This window comes from Amblyraja radiata, chromosome 24 (assembly GCF_010909765.2).
Source record: "Amblyraja radiata isolate CabotCenter1 chromosome 24, sAmbRad1.1.pri, whole genome shotgun sequence".
Lineage (NCBI taxonomy): Eukaryota > Metazoa > Chordata > Chondrichthyes > Rajiformes > Rajidae > Amblyraja > Amblyraja radiata.
In genome coordinates, this window is record NC_045979.1 from 26,844,466 (window position 1) to 26,869,514 (window position 25,049).

At 40.1% G+C, this 25,049-nt stretch overlaps 1 protein-coding gene across 3 annotated transcripts; it reads right to left on the bottom strand.

Annotated features, from left to right (window-relative positions):
- Positions 1-2,615: 2,615 nt before the first annotated feature.
- LOC116986916 (mitochondrial glutamate carrier 1-like) lies at positions 2,616-20,105 on the bottom strand. Of its 3 annotated transcripts, XM_033042718.1 has the most exons (11): positions 19,836-20,088; positions 14,895-15,007; positions 14,292-14,417; positions 13,822-13,877; positions 12,066-12,153; positions 8,372-8,462; positions 7,313-7,431; positions 7,030-7,222; positions 6,223-6,377; positions 5,119-5,194; positions 2,616-4,070 (listed from the first exon to the last, which is right to left on the bottom strand). In XM_033042718.1, exons 5-11 carry the CDS (start codon positions 12,088-12,090, stop codon positions 3,917-3,919), a joined length of 813 nt encoding a protein of 270 aa, XP_032898609.1. In that variant the 5' UTR covers positions 12,091-12,153; positions 13,822-13,877; positions 14,292-14,417; positions 14,895-15,007; positions 19,836-20,088; the 3' UTR covers positions 2,616-3,916. The 3 variants fall into 3 exon arrangements, with proteins under 3 accessions (XP_032898609.1, XP_032898607.1, XP_032898608.1); XM_033042716.1 differs by lacking the exon at positions 12,066-12,153 and having other exon boundaries at positions 19,836-20,105; XM_033042717.1 differs by lacking the exon at positions 12,066-12,153 and having other exon boundaries at positions 7,030-7,219; positions 19,836-20,025.
- Positions 20,106-25,049: the final 4,944 nt, after the last annotated feature.

A 25,049-nucleotide genomic window follows, 5' to 3' on the forward strand; every position in this document is an offset into this window, starting at 1 on the left:
TTTATACCCAAAATGAACTGCCAGAGGAAACTATAGAAGGGACCATTAAAACACTAATTGTAACTTTTGAAGTATATTTGGACAGATGTATGGATAGGAAGGGTTTTAGAGGGATACGAGCCAAATGTGGGAGGGAAGTTAATCTGCCAAGTCATAAAACACAAGAAATTAAAGTGACGAGTGGATAGGATTGGAGATGTGCAATGATGTGCAAGGGGGGGGGGGGGGGGGAGTCTACCCCGTGACAGAAGGGGGGAGGGGGGGGTTGTACAGTTTGGTATCCACAGGGAAAAAGGATCTCGTGGCACTCTGTACTGCATCTTGGTAGAACCAGTTTGTTTCTGAAGGTACTCCTCAGGTTGACCAGTGTATCATGAAGGGAGTTAGCTGTATTGTCTAAGTTGTTCCGCAGTTTGAGGAGCATCCTTCCCTCCCAAGACCATCTCCCATGAATCCAGCTTTGCCCCCAGGACGGAGCCAGCCTGCCTGATGAGTTTGTTAATCCCGTTGGTGTCCGCAGCCTTCGCTCTGCTGCCTCAGCACACGACAGCGAAGAAGGTGGCACTGGCTACCACCAATTGGTAGAACATCTGCAGCATCTTAGTACAGACGTTGAAGGACAGAGCCTTCTCAAAAAGTACAGCTGGCTCTGTCCCTCAGCGTTCCTGGATCAGTCCAATTTACTGTCCAGGTACACTCCAAGGTACTTACATTCATTGGTGAACTGCACATCCACACCATTGATGGAGACGGGGGTGTTCCTCTCCTCCTAAAGTTCACCACCAACTCCTTGTCGGTGTTGTGGGGCAGGTGATTCAGCCACCACACAAAGTCATTGGCCACACGTCTGTATTCAGCTTCCCTCACGTCACTGATGCAGCACACAATTATTGAGACATCCGAAAACTTCTGCAATATGTCAACTGGTTTTGCATGGACAAGCTGGGCCAAAGGGAGTTTCCATGTTGTACAACTCTATGACTCCATCATCCAGCAAAGAGAATTAGATTCATCATCCTGAAAATATCTACACATCTGAGTTTTAAAATGAATGGCCTCTAAGGGTCTTCTGTTTGAATAAAGTGACTCCTCAATCTTCTAAACTCAAAGGATAACAACCTAAACTATTTAGTCCCGCTTGGTGAGATAACCCTCTGGAAATAGCCTGTTGAATCACTGCAATATTGTCCCCAATTTATATTTTGTTTAGGCAAGTGGACCAAAATTGTTCATAATATTCCAGGTGAGGCCTCACCAACACCCTGTACAAATGCAACAAAACCATCTGCCGTCAACCATATACTTTACCCTTACATTCCAACTCCCAAAGTTCAACATCTCACACTTGCTCAGATTAAGCACCCTATAGTTCGGTCTGTTGAGCAATTCTTCTGACCTTTCCTTTAAAACCGTAGTGTACTGTCCATTAGGTCCTGGCAACTTGCCCGCCTTTAGGTCCAGGGTTCTCCTATACTATATTCCTTATAAAGAGGATTTTTGCAAGTCTTGCCACGTTATTTGAAATTAGCCCACCTGATATCTTAAGAACATTAAAAATGTCTTCCCTGGTGAAAACTTTTGCAAAGAAAATTGCATTACTTTGCTGTTACTTCACCAGCATTGTTTATGAAGTCCCACATTTAGCCACCCTCTTCCCATCTATAGACCGATAAATGTTTACTGTTTTTAAAAAACACATGGAAGTTTTCCAAAACATTTTTATCCCCCTTAACAATCTTGTGCTGATGAATCTCCAAAGCTTTCTGGTCCTGATATAACTTGCACGTGCCAATTTGTATATCCTAGTATTTAATTTAACATTATCCTTTTGTTAACCACAAATTGTGTGTATGCCTCTCTCATGAAATCCCTCTTTTTGATTGTTTAGTTTCGCATCAGACCAGTTTTTTGAGTATCGACGATTCCTCTACTTACCTCTCAACGCGTTTATCCAGTCCACCTCAGACAACTCTCACCTCACACCAAAATAATTGCTTTATTTAAATTGAAGACACTGGTTAAGGAACTATATTTGGAATTCTATTATATTGTGGACAAAATCCCCCAGGGACCTTTAGCCATAAAAAGGCCCGTACAGGTCTTCTCACTACATGACCAAATCTAATATATTATTATGATGAATCTAGCATTTACTATTAGACTTCAAGAGGCAAAAATTAGGCACCCACACTTTCAGACTACAGGAAAATCTTCATGTGCAAAGATTAACATAAGATAAAATGTTGCTTCTTATAGGGATACAATTACTTTGCAAATAAGGGAATTGACATAAATTGAATTTGTAAATGTCTCGTGTTTCCAATCCAGAAAATTTATAACCGGTTTGCAAGAAATGCAGTGCCACGACAGTCACTAAGCATATTTCCTTCCTATTACTAACCCCAAATCCATTTTGCATGGACAAATCACAAAAACAATCTGAAATGATCCTCAATGAGTCAGGTTTAGTCCTGCATATGGCATTGAAGTCTTCTATGTTTAGAAATTATACCAAGACTGCGTTCAGCTGATGAGTTAAATATAAATCACTAACATTAATACCCACAGCACAGAGATATGCCAGGAGCCAAAATCAAACACAGGATAGCCAAAAATTACAAAACTTTGGGTTTATTGTCACAGTATTGTTACAATTGTAAAATTGTTTGTAAACAGCTTTACTTTCACGTAGACATGAAAATCTTTGAGAATGGTGCTCTGACCTAGTATGTGTTGTAAACCAGCTCAATGGCATAAAAGGCACCATTGTGTCAATTAAAAAAATTGACCAGAGGCATTATTTCTTTCATGACATTCACAATTTCAGTTAAAAACACCACAGTAAAGGGCGAGTTGCAAACTAATGTGTCGAAGAGTGACACCATCGCTTCCTCAGTGGAGTGAATGCCAGTTTCTGAACATTGTTTCAAACGGTCTCCTAGAATGTGATCTTAAACATTCTGTGATTACTTATTTAATGTTATGTAACCAAAGGTGCCTTTTTTGCTACCGTAGTGCCAATGAGAAAAAGATGTTCGGCAAGAAATGAATCTTAGCCCTGACGGACGTATTTTAAAGCACCATCACAGTATGTGAACACATCAAAAGTGGCAAATGGTAATTGCACCAATTACAGTAAGCATGCCTCATGATCAACATGGATCTGGAACAATGAGCAGCTTGCAAAAGGGTAACGGAATCATGGATTTTATTAATTATTTTTTTTTAATTCTCGACAATGCAAGAAATGTTTACTGAATGTATCCCTTCTATGGCCACATTTATGTGGCCAGGGAAGCAATCATAGTTCAGGTTTGATATCAACAATCCATTCCACAGCTCAGGTGAGAAATGGTGGGAAGCCACCGGAAGTGGTTCTCAGGACAGAAAAATGCGAGTAATGATTTGACCGAGGTGGCCAAAGTCACAACTGGGTCTGTTCCTCATATAATACTTTTCAAATACAAGCTTGGTATTTTATTTTTGCACTTGGGTGAAATTATTAGGAGAAATTTTAAGGAGCTCAAGTCTCAATATTAAGGGCGTAGAAAGTGACCAATATATAAACGTATAAAAAGGTTTTAAATACTGTCAATTGTACAAACATTAATTCCATTTTTTTTACAAATAGAAAAGTGAATATCAAGCTATAGAGGGAACAAAACTTGGCCCCGTTAGTTTAACCTTGCTTTCTTAACGTTTCAAGACATTATTTCCACATCAATCATCCGACATTAGCTCAAAAACAGTTGATGAGCAATATTCCTCCTCCTCCGAACACATACACAACCACTTTATGAACCTGAACAAAGGCAAAATAATGAATGAACCCTCCAATAACTGCAATAGTGTCTTGGTTCCTTGCTTGGTATTTTTCATTGTACAATGCAGTCCTCCAGGAATGGATGCCAGCAGATCAATACACTTCAAAATGTGAAAAACCCAAGACAAATTCTCCAATTCCTACAAAGTAAATCACTTGGGCAATGCCAAAAAGTGGTGCGATGACTAATGCCCGGCAGCAGGATCCCTTCAGGAATGCAGAAGGACCTTCGTTTCTCCAGATTTTCCTGCACAGAAACAGCAATTGAAAGTTCATGAACAAATTATCATTAAGCATTTGGTTTCAATTATTGCCAGAGTCACAGAGCAAAGAAAGCTTTCACCCACCTTGTCCTCCTCGACTATCAAGTACTCAACTATACAAATCTCCCATATCAGCACTTGGCCTGTGGATTGGTAATCAAGCGCTCATCCAGATGCATTTTAAGTACTCAGAATACACACCTCCTCAAATCCATAGCCTTTCTGAATCCCGATAGTTTCCCTCCCTTGCTGCATGGCAATAATTTGTCCAGTGGTCAAATATTTTGGTAACTTAAGTTCCCTCAAGTTTCACACCAGCAGCATTTGGAAATACATGGATACTCTTATGACTAAGAATCGTACAATTACCTTTCACTTTTTTTCTAAAGCACAATTCCAAGGAGTGCATCATTTTAAATACAGCACAGCTCTCAGAATAACTTAAGCCAACAGATCAGACCTTGCTAATATTAAGCACAAATAAAATGAACAGAAAATGGAGCCAAGTATCACAAGCAGAACTGTACTTCAAAAGAGAAAATGGAAATTTCCCACAAAAGTCAGTTCCCCTTCCAGAAGTCTTGTGTTTTATCTATTCTTAATACTGCACATCATTAAAATGTGTATCTATAATATCATAGTCAGATATGCAAGTAAATCCCAAATACATTGGGGAATAAACAAACATTTATCAGTGCACATACATCAGGTCAGTTGCAACTAGTTAAGAAACCTACGTTTTTTTTGTACATTTCCATTACTCAGATGTTGTGGCACCACCTGGTGGTTCGGCCACTTACTGAACGAACCCTCGGCACTAGGACTGGCAGGGTCATATGACTGTTTGGCGGGAAGAAGTAGTCGCGGGGTTGAGGGGTGTGCCCTGGTAGTTAGTCCGAACTCTGGGAGAACCCTCACCAGATACGTGTGCTGTTCACCGTATTACATAAAGATCACTTTTGATTCACAACATGTGGCTCGCTACAGTGGTGACCCCGACGTGATATATTGTTAATTTTTTTTTGCTCTCACCTAGCACAGTCCACAATTCCACTGTACGCTTCTTCATTTGCTCCTCTATGTAGTGACTGGAATCGTGTTTTGATGACTGCAATTAAAAACACAAGAGTTTTAATCAAGTAACTGTTCATTTTCACAAACAGTACCAGACAGGAACTTGAACATAATTGAAACAAATCTAATATACAGGAAGAACAATTGCATTATTCTCAAATGCAACCACACTTTGACTGGCCAATTGCCAGTTACAAAGCCTATAGCTCACAAGATTGGAAAATCCCCAAAAGGGGACAAGTTAACCCTCTCAGCTGAAGCACAACTGTTACTAGTTAAGCAATGCACAGTTTATGATCAGTTCTTGCAACTTTACAGCAAATCCCATTGAATAATTGCTCTCATTTTGTTTCATCAAATCCAACCATTCAAAAAGGTCTATTGGAAAACTCAATAATAAATTTTAACTGTCATGATTTCTCAACATACACTCCCACCCGATTCCCTTTCCCCTACTGCTCACCCCTCCCCTTCTTTGTTCCCATCTCAAACCAACCCTTATTAAGTTTCATAATTCAACTTCCCTTCCTATCAAATTTCAGAATCTACAGACATCTGTCAGTCTGTTGCCTTCCACATTTCCCTCCCCATCTAACTGTATTCTGCCAATCAACCAGCCAACTTGCATCCAACTAGCAGTTGCTCTTGCCTGAGACTTGCATCCCCCCCCCCAACCTACGTTCCTTCTACTTTTCTGTCCAAATTAAGGATCTCAACCCAAACTATGCTGTCCATGTCCCTCCATAGACGCTGCTTAACCTGCCGCATTCCTCCAGCAGCTCTCTTTGATTGATCTTGCTTATAGTATATTTGCAAATTTAAATTATCTCTAAAGATGCTTTTACTTTTAATCAAACAATTAAGATTTCAGCCAGGCCAACTCCCAAGGTCCCACAACAAAAAGCCTGCACCAGTGGAGGTAACAATTAGTGTTGTTCAGCAACGCCCAAAATTAACCCATCCAGACTGCGGCTTAATAAAAACCACTATACCAATAAAGTTATCTCAATGTATAACCAGGTTTATGGTACATAAAATATTATGTCACTGTTCAATTCTTACCATCACATGGATTGACAGCCACAGCTGCAATGGAACCAGCAATGCACCCAGATAAAAATGAATGGACAATAGAAGCTCGCCCGTCCACTGAATTTTGTCCAAGTTTGTTCAGATTGGCAAACAATGGAAAATAGATGACAGAAAATGGAACGTCCCTGTTCAACAGAAGAAAACAATTTTGTGTAAATAAACTTGTTGAAACAATAACCTTACTAGTGTCTATTTATTTATGATTGCATAACAGAGGGGAACAATAACAAAGTGGAAAGAGTGGAACAAGAATAACATTTGAGGTATCTGGACAGGTATTTGAATAAATACAATACAGAGTGCTATGGAACTAATGCAGGCAATTGGTAATAGTATCAATAGGTTTGATGATTGGTATGGACATGGCAGGTCGAATGACCCGTTTCTATGCTGTACATGTCTATGTCTCCAAGCACATTAATCCTCCAGTGCAACAAAAACACAGCAAACCCCACTAAGCAGTCTCCCACCTTCCCCCAAGGTGTTGCTGCAAAGATGCCCAAACACCCTAGAGAACATAGCAATAAAGTATGAAGCTATAACCTACACACAATTTCTGAAGGATACTCAATGGTATTTAATTGTTTCCCCAACCTCAGATACTTCTGCAAAAGAGCATTTTGAGCTGCATAATAAGGTATTGCTGGCTAACCAAAAATTCATACCTTGTTTAGAGGCAAAATAATAACATTTTATTTGTACCTTAACTATACTACACCGCATTGATATTTAGAATTGGTAAACGCATTGGTTACCCAACATATAAAGCTTTTGTACCTCAGTATAGTGGCTCCTAATCCTTTGTACAGTCCTCTAAACCCTTGGGAGTAAAACAAATCCTTGGCAATCTGGGTCGCAGACATCGGTCTGGTAACAGCAGCAAGGCTAACGTAAGCCCGACTCAAAACTGGATTAGTAGCTACAACTTTATTGGATAAACTGGTCGGTAGTATCAATCTCTGCTGAGCCGCTGGAACAAATGAAGGAACAAGTTTAACGTTTTGTATGGGTATTACAAGTATTATTAATTTAAATAAGGATGGGTAAATTTGATAAATACCTAATCTGCCAGCATCTTGAAGTTGGATTTTCAGCATCTCCATAGGAGTAGTGATAATGACCTGACAGAGTCCAGCCCCACAACCAGCCAGCATCTCTCCAGATATAGTTAAGCCCTTGCTGAAAAAGGCATCAAGTACACAAACCATGAATACATTAACTCCATACAAAATTACTTGCATTTTTAGACATCACATTTTGAACAATTATACAGAAACAAAAATTCAATTGCATTAAATTGTATCAAGAATGTCAAAATTAATCTGAACATACAATATCAAAGGCACAATAAACCAACAGGAATAAATAAAGTGATGATCTACTCTTCATTATGTAGAGATGAACTAAGCCATAAAGCAAAAAATAAAAAATAAAAAAAATAAAATCCAGAGCTCTATATTGCTGACTAATACTATGTTAAGCTCTTCTGCTGTTAAAATGGCACCAAGTTCAGGAGATCCACGTCTGGGTGCCAAACTTGGAAGCCCCCTTGCTGGTTGACATAGAAAGCCGAACCAGCCAGTATGTTTTGCTGCTTCTCTCAGTTCCTGTAAGGCAAGTCCTTGACTTCAAATAAATTTTCATTACAGTTTTGTCAAAGAACATTTACTAACAAAGACTGACTTTAATTGTTACATTTACTTGAACATTAAAAATATAATATCTGTCTTTTAAAAACTTAGCATTCCTAGCCAGCTTTTAAAGCAGTGCACAGGAGGTTGTGCACAATTTTAAAGAGGAAGAACGGGAAAAAAAGGATGTGAATAATTTGCATATTATAGCACTGCATGCAGATTGTCTACTTCATGAGACTCAGATCGGGCTGTTGGAATCCAGCACGCCTCAGGCCAGCAGGATGGACTAATTGTATCTAGATCAGGTGAGTATAGACTGAGGGACACTGACTGGGTGGTAATTCTGGACACAGATAACCTAGGCAGCAAGAACCATTTCCATGAGGTTTAAAACAGTGATAGTACTATAGAATTAAATTAAAGTAAACTGAAATTTTAAAATGTTCTTAACATTGATACACAAAAAAAAGTACTTTGAGACATACCCATTTCTTGACAGATACGAACGAAAGAAATCATTTGCAGCTAGTTTAATAGCTTTCTCTGGTGTTACCAATGTAAGGTTCACAGCCGCACCTGTCATATAAAAACAAAATCTTTCATTAAGTTCCTCTCTTCTATATTTTATGAGGTGACATTTAAATTCAACTTCGATAGACAAATAGAAAAGATATTATAGAATAAGAAACAAGTCCCTTTTTCCTTCCTTAGCACACAACTGAATTTATGCAGCATTTAAAATGATATTTTGACCAACCGCAGAGAGATTTGTGTCTTCCAAGTAGTCAGATATCATAATAGGGTAGGTTCAGAAAGAGGAAGGAGCATTGCTAAATTAAAAGTGCAGGCTCAGTTTCCGGCCAAAAAAAAGTTAACAAATAGATGGGGAACAATTAATTTCACTTCACTGAATATGTGGATCAGAATTCAGAGCATGCTCCAGAGTTCAGAACAGCTGCTTTAATCGTAATGTCGCTATCTGTAATCGGTAGCAGCTCAAATATACCCTCATGAGTGATCTAGGTTTGCATTACACATTGGCTTGGCTGATCACAGCCACGACTACCACTGGATACAGATGTTCCTGACACTGGCATACATAGAGCCTTGGGTTTCTGGTCACAATTCAATGAACAGGCATCATGCATGACAAGGATTAGACTAGAAATGTTTGCAGCTGATCAACATTATCCAAGTTCTAAGAATGATGAACTTAGCCTGGGTATCAGGTGTCCCATAGATAACTTCAATCAATTAAAACATGCAAAAATCTGACCAGCTTGGAAAGTATAAAATCAAATACAGATTTTCCAATGGCTCATACACAGTGCCCTCCATAATGTTTGGGACAAAGACCCATCATTTATTTATTTGCCTCTGTACTCCACAATTTGAAATTTGTAATAGGGAAAAAAAAAAAAAAAAGAGAAAAAAAAACCACATGGTTAAAGTGCACATTGTCAGATTTTAATAAAGACCATTTTTACACATTTTGGTTACAGCAGTGTTTATACATAGTCCCCCCCATTTCCAGGCACCATAACATTTGGGACACAGCAATGTCATGTAAAAGAAAGTAGTCATGTTTAGTATTTTGTTGCATATCCTTTGCATGCAATGACTGCTTGAAGTCTGCGATTCATGGACATCACCAGTTGCTGGGTGTCTTCTCTGGTGATGCTCTGCCAGTCCTGTATTGCAGCCATCTTTAGCCTATGCTTTGGGGGCTAGTCCCATTCAGTTGTCTCTTCAGAATATAAAAAGCGTTCTCAATTGGGTTCAGATCGGGTGATTGACTTGGCCACTCAAGAATTGACCATTTTTTAGCTTTGAAAAACTCCTTTGTTGCTTTAGCAGTACGTTTAGGATCATTGTCTTGCTGTAGAATGAACCACCAGTCAATGAGTTTTGAGATTTGTTTGAACTTGAGCAGATAGGATGGGTCTATACACTTCAGAATTCATTATGCTACAACCATCAGCAGTTGTATAACCAATGAAGTTAAGTGAGCCAGTGACTTCAGCAGCCATACATGCTCAGGACATGACACCCACACCACTGTTTCACAGATGAGGTGGCATGCTTTGGATCTTGGGCAGTTCCTTTTCTCCTCCATACTTTGCTCTTGCCATCACTCTGATAAAATTAATCTGCATCTCATCTGTTCACAAGACCTTTTTCCAGAACTGTGGTTGAACTTTAAAGTATTTCTTGGTAAACTATAACCTGGCCATCATAATTTTGTGGCTAACCAGTGGTTAGTATCTTGCAGTTTAGCCTCTGTATTTCGGTTCATGAAGTCTTCTGCAGACAGTGGTCACCGACAAATCCACGACTGACTCCTGAAGAGTGTTCCTGATCTGTCAGACAGGTGTTTGGGGATTTTTCTTTATTGTTGAGAATTCTTCTGTCATCAGCTGTGGAGGCCTTCCGTGGCCTGCCAGTCCATTTGCGGTTAGTGAGCTCACCAGTGCTCTTTCTTCTTAATGATGTTTCAAATAGTTGATCTTGGTAATCCTAAGGTATGGCTGATGTCTCTAATAGTTTCATTCTTGTTTCTCAGTCTCATAATGGCTTCTTAGACTTTCATTGGCACAATTTTGGTAAACAGCAATAAGAGTTTCCAGAGGTGAAGGAAAGACTGGAGGAAAAACTAGGTGCTGAGAGCTCTCATACCAGTGTCAAGGAACCAATTAAACCTGAGCAATTGCAAATGCCTGTGATGCCATGTGTCCCAAACATTACAGTGACCTGGAATGGGGGGGGGGGGGGGGGGGGACTACTATGTATAAACACTGCTGTACTTTCTACATGGTGAAACCAAAATGTATAAAAATGGCCTTTATTAAAATCTGACAATGTGCACTTTAACCATCTATGATTTTTTTCTATTACAAATCTCAAATTGTGGCGTACAGAGGCAAATAAATAAATGATAGGTCTTTGTCCAAACATTATGGAGGGCACTGTATTAATAAAAAGACATGCATTTGTTTGACAAAAATTTCAATAGTAAATTTTAAAATCAAAGACCAATTGCTGCATAAACTTCAGTTCTGGCTAATCTGGGTTTAGGAAATAGGGCACATTTCTGTACAAGTGTAATTACACATGTGCACAATTTTAAAGAGGAATAACTGAAAAAAAGAATTGATGCAAATAATTTGCATATTATACCACTGCATGCAGATAGTCTACTTCACAGAGTTACAATAAGAGTGACAGCACTAATGGAAAAGATGCAAGAAATTAGAATATGAAGAATATAAAAAGACCCCATTAAATTAATTTAGTTTTTTGTTGCCTAGTGTAACGATCATAATTTAAAACTAATTTTATAACAATCTATTTACAAGTTTAAGATAAGTACTTGTTAGAACAGTTATCTACAATTTGGAATGTAAAGACTAACTATTTGAAATCTGCTACTGTCCACAAGAAAACATTCGATTCAACAATCCCAAAAACTTTCCAATTGAAAAGATACATCAGTTTTATGATCATTTATGGCTTTTAATAACCGACCTTGTGGTCAAGACAAAACAGGTTTGTACCAAGCTGGCTGAAATCAACTTTATCTGTACTATATACACACTAACTTCAACATTGGATTCAGGGTGGGTTGGGGGTGAGGAAGTCTGCTATTTAACTACTTGCTGCTTGAAATGGAAATCGCCCAGCTGCAAGATCTACAGCCAAAATAAAACTGTCAATACCTAATTTTCCACCAGTAACAACCATACTGCCAACTCATTTCTTTGTGCAGATGACTGCGATTTCCAAACAACCTGGTTAACATCGAAACAGTCAACATATTGCAAGTATTAACTTGGAACATGGAAGGGCCAATAAAGAAATCTAACACAATCTCATCTCCAAGTGTACTGCATTTATGGAGTTAAAGTTGCCTTTCAGAGAGATGAAACATATAACTCCCATAAAACTATAACCCAAAAGGTGGAAAAACTAAAGATAACAGAGTAGGATTCTAGAGTTTCTTTACAAACTGAAGAATGACTGAATGATGAAATGTTAAGGATAGATTAAAGAGTGCTTATAAATGGTGGTAGGGGATAGGAAAGACGGGGGAAAAAAAAAAAAAAATCAACAATGGAATCTTCAAATTAAAAAAAAAAACACACAATTAACATTGAAAATAAAGAAATGTATCCTAATTACAAGAGTAAATGTTACTGTAAACCATTTAATGGTTTGCTCCATCGTGGCTTTGCCAGATCGGCTAGGCCTCAATATCCATGGCGACCGTCTGTAACATGAAAAACACAGATGCAAACAAGACCATTTCCTACAAGATTTTGTTTAAATATGTAGCGGATAGTAGGCATTAACATTTCCCTTTGACGATATTTTAACATCTGAACATCTAACGTCTCTACTTTCCTGATCCAAGTTTAAAATATCTCAACCAATGAGCATGTTTTCAGAAGTCATATTACTGGTCTCCAAAGTACTATTAACATTTTGTACGAGTCAAACAGGAAGCATATGTAAAAGCTTTAATGAGACTGCGTTGAAAGCATGTAAAAAGTAGGCCAGTTTAATTATTTGAACTGTGTATGCTTAAGTAGCCCAGACTAATTATTTGAATTACATGCAAATTATAGCCTTTCACAGAGAACAGGCTTCAACATGTTGGAGCTTGAACTTGTATGGCAAAAAATCCATGAATAAAAATGTGGGCAAATGCCAGCTTGTGCAACCTTACCAAACCAATCCTACCATGGATAGGAACCTGGAGAGATCCAGTTCAGCACCTGCTCCAAGCTGCATTTTTCAGAAATTATAATTTCTCATGAGGTCTTCTATTTTACAAATTATCAAATTTATATTATCTCAGCCCAGGAATTATTAGCATAATGCCAACCATCAACTCATTTACACTAATGCCAAACCAACATTAATTTCAGCAACTCTTCTCCCTGTTCCCCCACCTACCCGATTCCACCACTCATCTACATATTAGGGGCAATTTACAATGGCCAATTAGCCTGCCAACCCTTCATTTTTGGGATGTGGACGAAAACCAGAGCACCAGGAGGAAACCAGCGTAATCTCAGAGCGCTAGGATTAAATCATAGCCTCTGGCACCGTCAGACAGTGGTTCAATTTGCTGTGCCATGATATCTATCCGCTGTCATAAAGAAAAAAGGTCAGTTTGTAATCATTTGCAGGAATATGTTCATGAGATAGATTCAACCTTCTACAGAGACACTGACTCCTGAAAACATTCCCAATAACAGTACATTTCTCAAAATCTTCAGCAGCACATTCAATTTAGCTGTACAAAAGGCTTTGGACTTAATTGCTCAATGAGCACAAGATCAAACTGATCCAACTATAATCTTAAAATGTTCAAGAATTTTAACAAAGCAATATTTAATTTAGAAGTCTTTTCAAACTAATACTACATGAATAACATCACTATGAATATGTGGATGCTTCGACATGTTAATTAATCTAGGCAACAGTACTCTACTTCCAAGTTTAGAAAATTATTTTTAAAAATTGAAACAGTTGTCACTCTATGACTCCTGCTTGATGTGCAGGCAAGACAAAACAAAGAATGGCCCGGCTATGACCTCTTGCACATGAATGACAACCAAGCTACCAGTTAATCCCTCTCCCAAACCCCAATACAAGCCAAGCCATCAGCAGGCAAGAATTTAAAGGGTTTTAGCCATTTTTAATTGAATGATATCTACATATATATCAACTAATATTACTGCACTAAAAAAAGTATTTAAACTAAACTACTTGTTATAAACACCATCATCAACAGTGAATTCATCTTACAAGTTAATCACATGCTACTTTGTGGAAGAAATGCAGGACATCACCAGTGAGATGAGGTTTCTACGAAGTTCTGTTCTGCATATTTCCGAAGATGGCACCAATGCATGGAAAAAAACCCTACCTCTATACATTCCAAAATATCCTTCAGATCGCACGGTCTTAATGAGACAGTCCATCCTAAAGAAACAAAGACAGCAACTTTTAAAACAAATGTACACCAAAGAGCTCTATCTGCATAATTAAAAGAAATTAAAGATAAAGCAAAGCAAGTCAAATTAATCCAGTTAGTTCCTACTTCAAAAAGAGTACTGATGCTAAAGCAACTTGAGCATTAAAATCACCAAACAGCAAGAATTTGCTCTATGCTAACAGAAACATTATCTTTATTGAGAATGCCCATTTAGAACAAGAGTAGTAATTTTGCCTTCCACGAGCTAAAATGTCCAGTAATAGAACACATCCAAAGCGAATAATGCCTGCAGGGATCTTTGAAAGATTCAAAGTGTTCAGGGAGCTTAAATGTTAAGCATTTATATATTTAATATAAAGTGTCATTGCTTTAAGATGGCCATTTATGTTAGTGCAACTTACATGCTTGTGTAGGTACGCTGCCCATTCCTTTGGTTCTGCAGTCTGGTTTTAGCCAGGTCAATTGGGAAAACACACGTAACTCCAATCAATCCAGCAATTCCACCATTGATGAGTTTAGCAGGAAGACTGAGAATTGAACAAAAACGTATCAGTTTGCTGCAAGACACGCAATATTCTAAAATAAAAATCTTTATATGCTTAGCCTTTAACAAGATCTTTAAAACAAACTTTTCCTGAGTGATAAAGGAACCAGTCATCCATGTTGTTCGAATCATATCCAGATTGCTCTCACTGTTTATAGTGGAAGTTTAAGGGAAAGAATATAAGTCTCCCAACAGTAAAGATAATCATTTATTCATTGGAGGTGGATATTACTAGTAATGCTATAATTTAGCAAGAACCCCCACTTGCACCCAAACTGAGGCTATAAAAGTCAAGCACTTAAACGGTACACAGAAGCATATCAGATTAGTTACAGATTTAATCATCCTGTTGAGGTACGGAACCAAGCATTCAGAAACAGCAGTCACAGGCAAATGTTAGCACCCGAGCACAAGCAGGTGAAAGTTTACACAGTTAACAGGAGAACAGCAAAATTCCTACCTGATTTGGTTGTTAGACATTTTAATGATCTTTTTCCAAGTATGCAGAAACCAGATGTTTATAGCAGTCCACACAACACAGCTGAAGAGTCACTGGGAATTGCTGCCTGGATACTACAGAGAAAATTAAATCTTTATTCGTCTACTTAATTCACAATCAACCACTCAAGTAAACTTTTTCCTATCACAATTTGTCAACATGGCATCCCCACTATAAAAGGAGACAATTCAGACTTCAGTACATCCACCTTACTTTCCATGAAATAGCAATATTGAGTTGAACAACATGATTAAAAGGAAAAATGCTATCCTAGTCTTAACCAATTGTGGCATTTATCTATCAAAGAAAAAATATTTAAATTTGAAACCTGTACTGCTATTCAAAGTATATCACACCACACTCAGCTCTAATAAACACAGATATTTGTAATATGCAAATAGATTTTGTTGGGATTAAAGGTCTTGAAATGAAAAAAGAGATCAAAAGCAAAATCTTACTCCCCTACAGACACAAACACATATACACAAGATAGTAGTGCAAATGGGCTGACACACAAATGTCAGAGCAGACAAGTAGGTAAACCACTCATGTGCAGGAAGTAACTGCAGATGCTGGTTTACACCGAAGATAAGACAAAATTCTGGAGTAACAGCATTTACTGTCAGACAGCATCTCTGGAAAAAAGGAATAGGTGACATTTTGGGTCAAAACCCTTCTTCAGTCACCAAGGTAGAACCGGCCAAAAATTGCAGTCAAGTTTTAAATTTGGACTATGACAGCAATTGTCACAGTTCCCTCACTGTTGCATACCTACATTGGCTGCTAGCAGTATGGGGGCTTCTCCCAGATATAAAGAGCTTGGGCTGGATTCAAGTAGTTAATGACATGTCCTCAAAAGGCTACAGCTTCCAGAACTTACAGTAACAAAATCCCCATCATGGACCAGGCTGCAGTCTAAAAGTATCGCATTTATTCATTCCGCTAAACTCTTACTAGCAACTCTATTCCCTAGCAGCCTAAATTTCATTCTTAACTAGTCAAGATTAGTTATTTTAACAAAGAACAACATCAACCTTTCCTTCCAATCAGGCTATTGCATTTACTTGGATATATTCAGCAAAAGACACCACACAAACGAGGCAAGTGCAGATAGGCACACAGTCCATGATATCACAATACTTTCCACACATCACGACCACAGAACCTCAGCCAGGCAATGCATGTAGCTGCTACTATCTGAGTAACTTTAACTACCATCTCTGCTCCACCCATTTATTCTGCTTTACCATTTTGTATGGTGATCACATTTAATGGAAATATTGAAGAAACAATGAGAGAGGCATACTCAAATGGTACAATTTGAAGTTTCAACAGATGGAAGATAGACAAAAGTGCTGAAGAAACTCAGCGGGTGCAGCAGCATATATGGAGCGAAGGAAATAAGCAATGTTTTGGGCCGAAACCCTTCTTCAGACAGATGAACACATCTATGTAGTGACAGGACAGATTAACAAATCATGGGATAATAAACTGCAGGAAACATAGAGATATATAGAGATATATATATGTAGATGTAGATGCCAAAGGGTTATGGGGAGAAGCCAGGAGAATGGAGTTGAAAGAGAAGGATAAATCAGCCATGACTGAATGGCAGAGTAGACTTGATGGACTGAATGACCCAATTCTGCTCCTAGAACATGTGCAGGCAGGTGGACTTAGTTTAATTTGGCACCATAGACATGGTGGGCCATGAAGCCAGTTCCTATGTTCTATGGTAAAACATAGGATCTTGGGTTATTACAAATAAAAGACAAAAACTAATAAACTTTTCCAAAATCAAAAACAAGCTAATCCCCAGATGAAGTATTGTCCAAACCAGAGCATGATATTAATTGAAGAAGGAAATTATGTTCATCAAAATATTTTCAGAGATAATGTCATACCAAATAAGTAATTATGTCTGCAGCATAAAGTTGGAGCCAATTTTACTCGCACGATAAATCCCATTATAAAATCCTGGTCTGGGCTCAAAGAAATTTTCAGAGCCCATGCAACAATCCCAAACTCTCATTGAAAATTTAGTGATGGTTTTACAGCCTCAATAGGAGCCCTTTCAATAGTGGGAATGGCTGTGATGGACCAGGCTGCACCAATCACTTTCTACAGCCTTCTTGTGTGTTGGGATCACCATACCAGAGCACGATGCAACCAATCAGGATACATTCTTCACTGCATCAGTAGACGTTTGTCAGAGTATTTGGTGACATTAAATTAAGAAAGTGGAGGTGCTGGGCCCAGGACAAGTTACCTGATATGCAATGCCCCAGGATTCTGAAGTTGGCAAGTGTTTTGCAATACGACCTGTAATTCCAGATCACATCTCTCTACGTGTCATGTTCTTAGTATGAATTTGTAAAGCTGCCATAAGGAATGCAAGCCTAGCACTCAACTCAAAGTACGTTTCAATTCTACTCTTAGCTGCCCCATCATAGATCTGTGCAGCACCAAAGGATACCCCAATACCATGTGCCCTAATTTTGCCCACTAATCTCCTATGCTTTCTGAAAGTCCAGGTACACTACATCCACTGGCTCTCCCTTGTCCATTTTCCTAGTTACATCCTCAAAACATTTCTCGTATACCTCATAGATGCAACAAATATACCCAACATCAGTAGTGAGTTGCAGTCTTAGATTTGTAGAGTGTAGAATTAATATGACATAGAAATCATTTATCATCATGGCCAAGAGGACATTATGCTCGTTAGATCGCACGACATACCGTCTTTACACTGAATACAACTCAAGACAGCTGGTATTGAATACCTGCATAACTCAAGACCAGAGCCATTAGTTAGTAATAGTCTTTAACCTGTCTGTTAACAATGCAAGACTCAACCATCAGCAGAGCAGCACAGAGGTATGGTTGCTGCAAATTCAGGTCCTCCTCCAGAGACCTCAGCACACAAAAATCTCAACCACTCCATTTGCTCAGAGGGTCAAACTAAATTAAATGTTGCATTGGTCACATTTATTCTCACAAATGGACATTAAAGAACCCATGGCACAATCCTGAAGCACAACAATTTAGCCACAAACATTCACCCACAAACTAACATTATAAAATTGATTTAACCACTATTACACTGTTACTTATGGACAACAAATTTCCAGTTTATAACATGAACCGCATTGCAGAAATACATTTTGGACTTCATTGTTTGAGGGGATCTTTGGAGCATGCTAGTCATAAATTATGGAATATGCCAAAACTTTTCCTGTCACACCTGTACTAGACTTTTTGGCCCATTTAAGAGGCTAGTATCATCAATACAATTCAAAACAGCCAGAGTGATAATAAAGTTTGGGTGTAAGAATTACACTTTTTGACCAAGCATATTTATTTACACTAAAATTGTGAAATGTGATAACTACAAGCAAACCACACAATTCCATGGAGGCAGTTACCATTTCATTGTGTGGCTTTGACATTTGAAACAAATCCTCAAAGCCACTTCCTTTCCAGTGGAGGATTTCAGTCATTTCTTAGACTGCACCAGATTAACCGAAACTCCTACAATTGACTTCAGCTGATATAACAGAGTGGAGTCAACTAATAATCATACTCCTTACACATGGAGTAATATTCTACAAGTAAGATTATTACTCAATAATTAATTAATTAAGCCAAGGATCAGTTTTGATTCCTATGGCAACTATAACCACAACAAGGAATCAAGTACAGCAGCAAGACAACGCTCAGACAAGTGCTCTATGCCTTCAAGACATAAAGGCTGATAAAGGGAAGGAATGGCTGACTAGTTTAACCCACAACTTTTGAAATTTATTTAATTGACAATGTCATTAGCACGGTCATATAGAATCACACAAACAAAAAAAAAATCAATCTGAAGAAGTTCGCCTTTTTTCCAGGATTTAAAAAAAAATCATAACCAAGTACACTTTTAGATTTAGGTTTCTAATCTACTGCTTGTAAATGAAAACCTACGTTCTACTATACCCAGAAACTGAAACCCTCATCGTTAGTATTGCATATTTCCGCTTCTGGGTTTAGGTCGTGCGCTGTATTCAATAGTATGCCCCATCTGAATGCCTTCCCTGCCAATCGAATAATTTAAAATTCTTAAAATGATTGAGTGTCATTCTTATTGTAACCGTTTTTCCATCCATTTTTAATGTAACAGATGCAAACGGCTCATTTAACTTCAGAAAACTCCCTGCACCGTTCATGATTACTCAGGAGGAGTCTCGTCATCGGAGATGACAAAAGTACGAATAGGATTCCATTCAATCACTTGGAATTTTGTCATTTCATTGGGAAATTGTTGTGACAGATTGGTGTAATGTTAAACTTTTCAAACGTTGGTAGTTGCACAATTTTCTATCTAAAGTTGAAACCATGCCACCACAATCTAGAATATATCGCCCGAAGGGGTATTAATGCCACAGTCGGTTTCACAGTGCACTTTAAGAAGGATTGGAATCCTTCAAGTAAGAATGCAATTGTTCTGTCTGAGACATGACAACTCTTAACTGTCTTGAGAACGGGTTGGCGAGGGGGTGGGTCGTTCAAACCAAAGGAATTCGTTACCCATTCATTAATTCACTGAATGTCTGAAGAAGGATCTCAACCCGAAACGTCACCCATTCCTTCTCTCCAGAGATGCTGCCGGTCCCACTGACTCCAGCTTTTTGTGTTATCTTCGGTTTAAACCTTCGGTTAAATCCTTCTTACACATTAATTTACTGGTTCGCCCTTTCCCCCGTACAGGCCGATTGAGCTCAGACATTTTACAAAAGTTCCTAACGTTCAACAGCTCCGCCAGCTGCCCGCAAAGAGCACGAAGCTGACCTTTAATGTTCCGGTCTGACGGCGCCCGAAAATTAAACGACCTTGGCAGTCAAACTCCACTGTACTTACCGTCAGGATTTCACACGTGGTGATGTTTAGGTTGCCTTTGTGACAGATTGTTTTTATAATCTCGGTGACTGGTCGTTCGCTATCTTTGGTGGTATGTGTGACTCTCAGCAGCGATGAACGTGTCTGTGCGTCCGCGGCTCCGCTTGTGGAAAGGACCAGCATCCCACATGTGTCCCGAACACTATGCGGGAGGCAGGACCTTGCCGGCCCCTCGGCCAATCCCCTCCACGGCCGTCTGAGCCCTCGCTGCTCCATTGGCTCACGCGGAGTGACTGACGTAACCGCTGGATTATGAGCCATTCAAATCCGCCTCGAACCAACGGCTCCGAGTGGCAGCCAATCACGTGTCGCCCCCTTTCCCCCCACCCCCCCCCGGGGGAGCCAATCGCGTGGCGGCTGGACTGCATGGTCGGCGCATGGTCGGCGCGTGATCAGCGTTTGCCTGGTAAGTGTGCGCGCGCAGTTAACGGTCTGCGGTCGATCCACGTTTGTTAACAAAGATAGACCACGCCTACTGAATCCAATGGATTGACGTGTAGTACGCAACGGAACGTCACTTCCGCCATTTTAGGAACCAGACCCCGACCTCCGTTATGCCCAAAGATCCTATAGCACCCTGATTAGTCTGAAGAAGGGTTTCGGCCCGAAACGTCACCTATTTGAGTGGGCAAATGTTTGGCAGATGCAGTATAATGTGGATAAATGTGAGGTTATCCATTTTGGTGGCAAAAACAGGAAAGCAGACTATTATCTAAATGGTGGCCGACTAGGAAAAGGGGAGATGCAGCGAGACCTGGGTGTCATGGTACACCAGTCATTGAAAGTGGGCATGCAGGTGCAGCAGGCAGTGAAGAAAGCGAATGGTATGTTAGCTTTCATAGCAAAAGGATTTGAGTATAGGAGCAGGGAGGTTCTACTGCAGTTGTACAGGGTCTTGGTGAGACCACACCTGGAGTATTGCGTACAGTTTTGGTCTCCTAATCTGAGGAAGGACATTATTGCCATAGAGGGAGTGCAGAGAAGGTTCACCAGACTGATTCCTGGGATGTCAGGACTGTCTTATGAAGAAAGACTGGATAGACTTGGTTTATACTCTCTAGAATTTAGGAGATTGAGAGGGGATCTTATAGAAACTTACAAAATTCTTAAGGGGTTGGACAGGCTAGATGCAGGAAGTTTGCTCCCGATGTTGGGGAAGTCCAGGACAAGGGGTCACAGCTTAAGGATAAGGGGGAAATCCTTTAAAACCGAGATGAGAAGAACTTTTTTCACACAGAGAGTGGTGAATCTCTGGAACTCCCTGCCACAGAGGGTAGTCGAGGCCAGTTCATTGGCTATATTTAAGAGGGAGTTAGATGTGGCCCTTGTGGCTAAGGGGATCAGAGGGTATGGAGAGAAGGCAGGTACGGGATACTGAGTTGGATGATCAGCCATGATCATATTGAATGGCGGTGCAGGCTCGAAGGGCCGAATGGCCTACTCCTGCACCTAATTTCTATGTTTCTATGTTTCTATTTCCTTCGCTCCATAGATGCTGCTGCACCCGCTGAGTTTCTCCAGCATTTTTGTGTACATCCTATAGCACCCTCTACTTTTCATTTAGATATCCTATGGGTAATTTTTACACAATTGTAATCCCTTGGTGTGCACTAGCAGGGGACCTCAAATAGTAGCCTCTCTCCATAGATTCAGATTCAACGTTATTGTCATTGTGCAGTGTACAGTACACAGACAACGAAAATAGACCCTTTGTTGTGGCTGTACCAGGCTTAAGTATGTCCCACCACACATACCCTGTGTGTGCCAGACTGCAACATCTATCTCTATACCTATAAAATTCTCATCTTGTATGTGCGTATGTGTTTTTGTAATTTTGCCAAAACGCTATACGGTAGCGCTTAAATTTTTACATATTCTGACATTTTTCCCCTCCACGGAGTGATCAGCATCACTTAAGATTTGATCCTACAGGTTATTGGTGAATAATATATATTTTTTAAAGACAATTGGCCTTTTTAACTGCCTTTCATACACAGATTCTTCAACCAGTGTTTAAGAAGGAACTGTAGATGCTGGAAAATCGAAGATACACAAAAATGCTGGAGAAACTCAGCGGGTGCAGCAGCATCTATGGAGCGAAGGAAATAGGCAACGTTTCGGGCCGAAACCCTTCTTCAACCAGCTTCGACTGATGACGTCACAATGAGGTGGGCGGGCACCATGGCTCGGGTTGGCGCCCGTTTCACACACTCCCGTCCGCGGCCTCACTCGGGTCCACGCCTGCCCGCAGCCTCTCACGGGTCCACGCCCGCCCGCGGCCTCGCTCGGGTCCACGCCCACCCGCGGCCTCACTCGGGTCCACGCCTTCCCGCAGCCTCGCTCCCTCCCACAGCGAAGTGCTCCCTCCTCAACGCCCCTCCCTCCCTCCAACACACTTCCCATCGTGGACCAGTTATGATTTGAAAGTAATACAGCCAACTCTCAACACCGTGGTAAAGGAATTCAATCCCACTTACAGACCAGCTTCTAAAGCTATTCAAGGTCATTCTCCAACTTCACATTCCTGACAACAGCTCAGAAACCATAGAGACTTCAATGCACATAGTTCTGAAATTTGCTCTGAGCAAGAGAAGGCGCTAAATTGCAAAGCCATAAAGTTATCCCTTCCACCACACACCTCCCCGCCCAAACACCCCCTTCCCCCTCCACACACCCTCCCACGCCCACACACCCCCCTCCCACCACACACACCCCCCACCTGGAAAATTGCGTTGGGGGAGCAGACCCAACAGGTCTACTATATTACGAAAACTGTTTGTTTGTATGCGTGCCTGTGTGTGGTATTCCAAAACCCCGCCAAAATGGTACACGATAGCGCTACAATTTTTGGCCCACCTCATTTACCATTGTCCTGGGATGTAAATGAAACAAGTTTTGTTCGGATTGATGTTATATTTTACAAGTTATTGACATTTTAAACTTTACAAAAATCACTTTTCAAACCACTTTTCCACTTGCCCTGCTCGTCAGCCATGCTTGACATCACAATGATGTCACAATGGGATCCCGAATCTCATTTACATAAAAAATCGCGATTTAAAAAAAAAACTCAGTTTTAATCCAATTCTTCCAATTTCATTAACAGCTAACATTGCGTTTAGGTTATTTTAAAGAAAAAACATGATTTTCATTGCGAATTCCATTAAAAATGTTCATTGTGGGGGGTGGATGGGAGGGGGGGGGGAGAGAGGAGGGGGGTAGGGAGGCAGAGGGAGGGGAAAGTGGGGGAGGAGGAAGAGTGGGGAGGAGGGGAGGGATAGAGGGAGAGGAGGGCAGTGGGGGAGGTGAGGAGGGAGAGTGGGGGGTGGGATAGTGGGGAGGTGAGTGGGAGAGGAGGGAGGGGAGAGGGGTTATGGAGGGAGGGAGTGACTAAGGGTAGGGGAAAGGAGAGGTGAGGGGAGGTGGAGTGGGGAAAGAAGAGGGAGGGGGAGGGGGAGGGAATGCTGGGGGAATAGAGGAGGATAGGGGCCGCCTGCACAGTTGGGGTAGAGTTGCCGTCACTCGCGTCACAACGGGGATTCCTGGCGTCACAACGGGAACCCGTCAGCCGCGCCTGTGCCGTTGGGGGCTATGGGTCAGTGTTGGAATATCGCCTTGGGGGACATGCCCAACGGGTCCGCACCTGGTCTAGTTCAGTGATAAAAAGCTCTGTGCACTGGAAAATCAGCACATTTTGAACAAATAAATTGACTGAATAATCAAATTGAAAAGCTTAGTGTAGTAGATGACGTTTGTGACTGATGGCTTATACTGTCAAAAAATGTTCGACTCATGCAGAAGTTAGTTAACTTACCCCATTACACTTTGTGCCTCATCTTTTCCCAGCTTTAGAGACACATAATAATTTACAGCAAAATAGCTGTCTTCATTCCTGATATTTAATGATATGTCATCTTAATACAGCAGGGCTGGGTTCAGTCTCTGCTGCTCTTTGGATTATGTGGTGGAATAAACCACCCATTCTTTCTAGATTATTCTCTAGATTTCATCTATGATTATGTCTCAGAGTGTGTTACAATACTTTATTAAAATGCCTGAGCTACTCTCACATTAACAATTAAGGAAAGCGATTAATAAGCCTCAGACGACAGCCTGTCTGTGGTTAAGCAGAATGTGTGAACATTAGAATTGTGTACTTATGTATCAGCTGATCTCCAAAGCTTTGCACATCATGACCCCATTTTCTTAAGAAAAATGGCATAATGATGTGCACACGGTCAGATGTTCTGTGTCCTATAATTCTGTGTCCATTAGCTGCTCTATTAATCAGTCTGAGTCATACTTCTTAGATAAATAGATTGCTTAAACCACTCTGCAACAAACACCCCTTTCTTAATTATCGTTACTTCTTATGAAGTAAGATTCACACTAATTAACAGGTAAAACAAAATATTATGGAAAACCCAACTGAACTAGAGATGTACTCGGGTATGAAGTTAAAACAACATCCAGTTACAATCACTCTGAGCCCAACCCAACAGAAGAATGTACAACTTTTTGATAGATGACCCAGTCATCAGCATTCAGAATCCTGCTCCAGTCCAGGCACACCACATTTAAAGGACTCCATACATCAGTGTTTGGGATCTAGCCAGATATTATTGTGTTAGTAATCCAGAGGCCAGGATTGATAACCAGAGGCATGGATTTAAATCCCACCAGGGCCGCTGGGGAATTTAAATCAGTTGTGAACTTGTGAACAAAGATACTCACATCTTTTTGAACAGCAATAGTTTTTAATCTTTAATCATGTCAAAAAATAAGCCGCATTTCTCTTTTCCTATATTTTCCCTATTACTGATCATTTGACATTCATTCAGCATGGCTTAATTATCTTAAAACTGCATGCACCACACATCCCTCACCACCACCCTTATTTTATAGTCACCCAACTTGTGAATCAAGAATTAATTCAAACCTCACACTAAATAAATAAATTGCAACACAAATATTTAACCAACAACATGACCATCCAATCAAGGATGTCCTCTTTGTCCTTTCCAGCCAACCCTCTACCATTCCCAGCTGTTTAAAATTACCTTCTTTACCTCTCTTTCCCAGTTGTTATGTCCCAAAGGTTTTTTTTCATTTTCGCAACATAAATTTGGTAGAGACTGATGAGAGATTGAGGTACAAGGTTAGAAAGGAGAAGTT

Coding starts and splice junctions, on each gene's coding strand:
- LOC116986916 (XM_033042716.1), bottom strand. CDS start 14,914: ATGTCTAACAACCAAATCAG. Junction 13,878..14,291: donor CAGCGTACCTACACAAGCAT/GTAAGTTGCACT, acceptor TTGTTTCTTTAG/GATGGACTGTCTCATTAAGA. Junction 6,378..7,029: donor TTAGGAGCCACTATACTGAG/GTACAAAAGCTT, acceptor TCTGTTGAACAG/GGACGTTCCATTTTCTGTCA.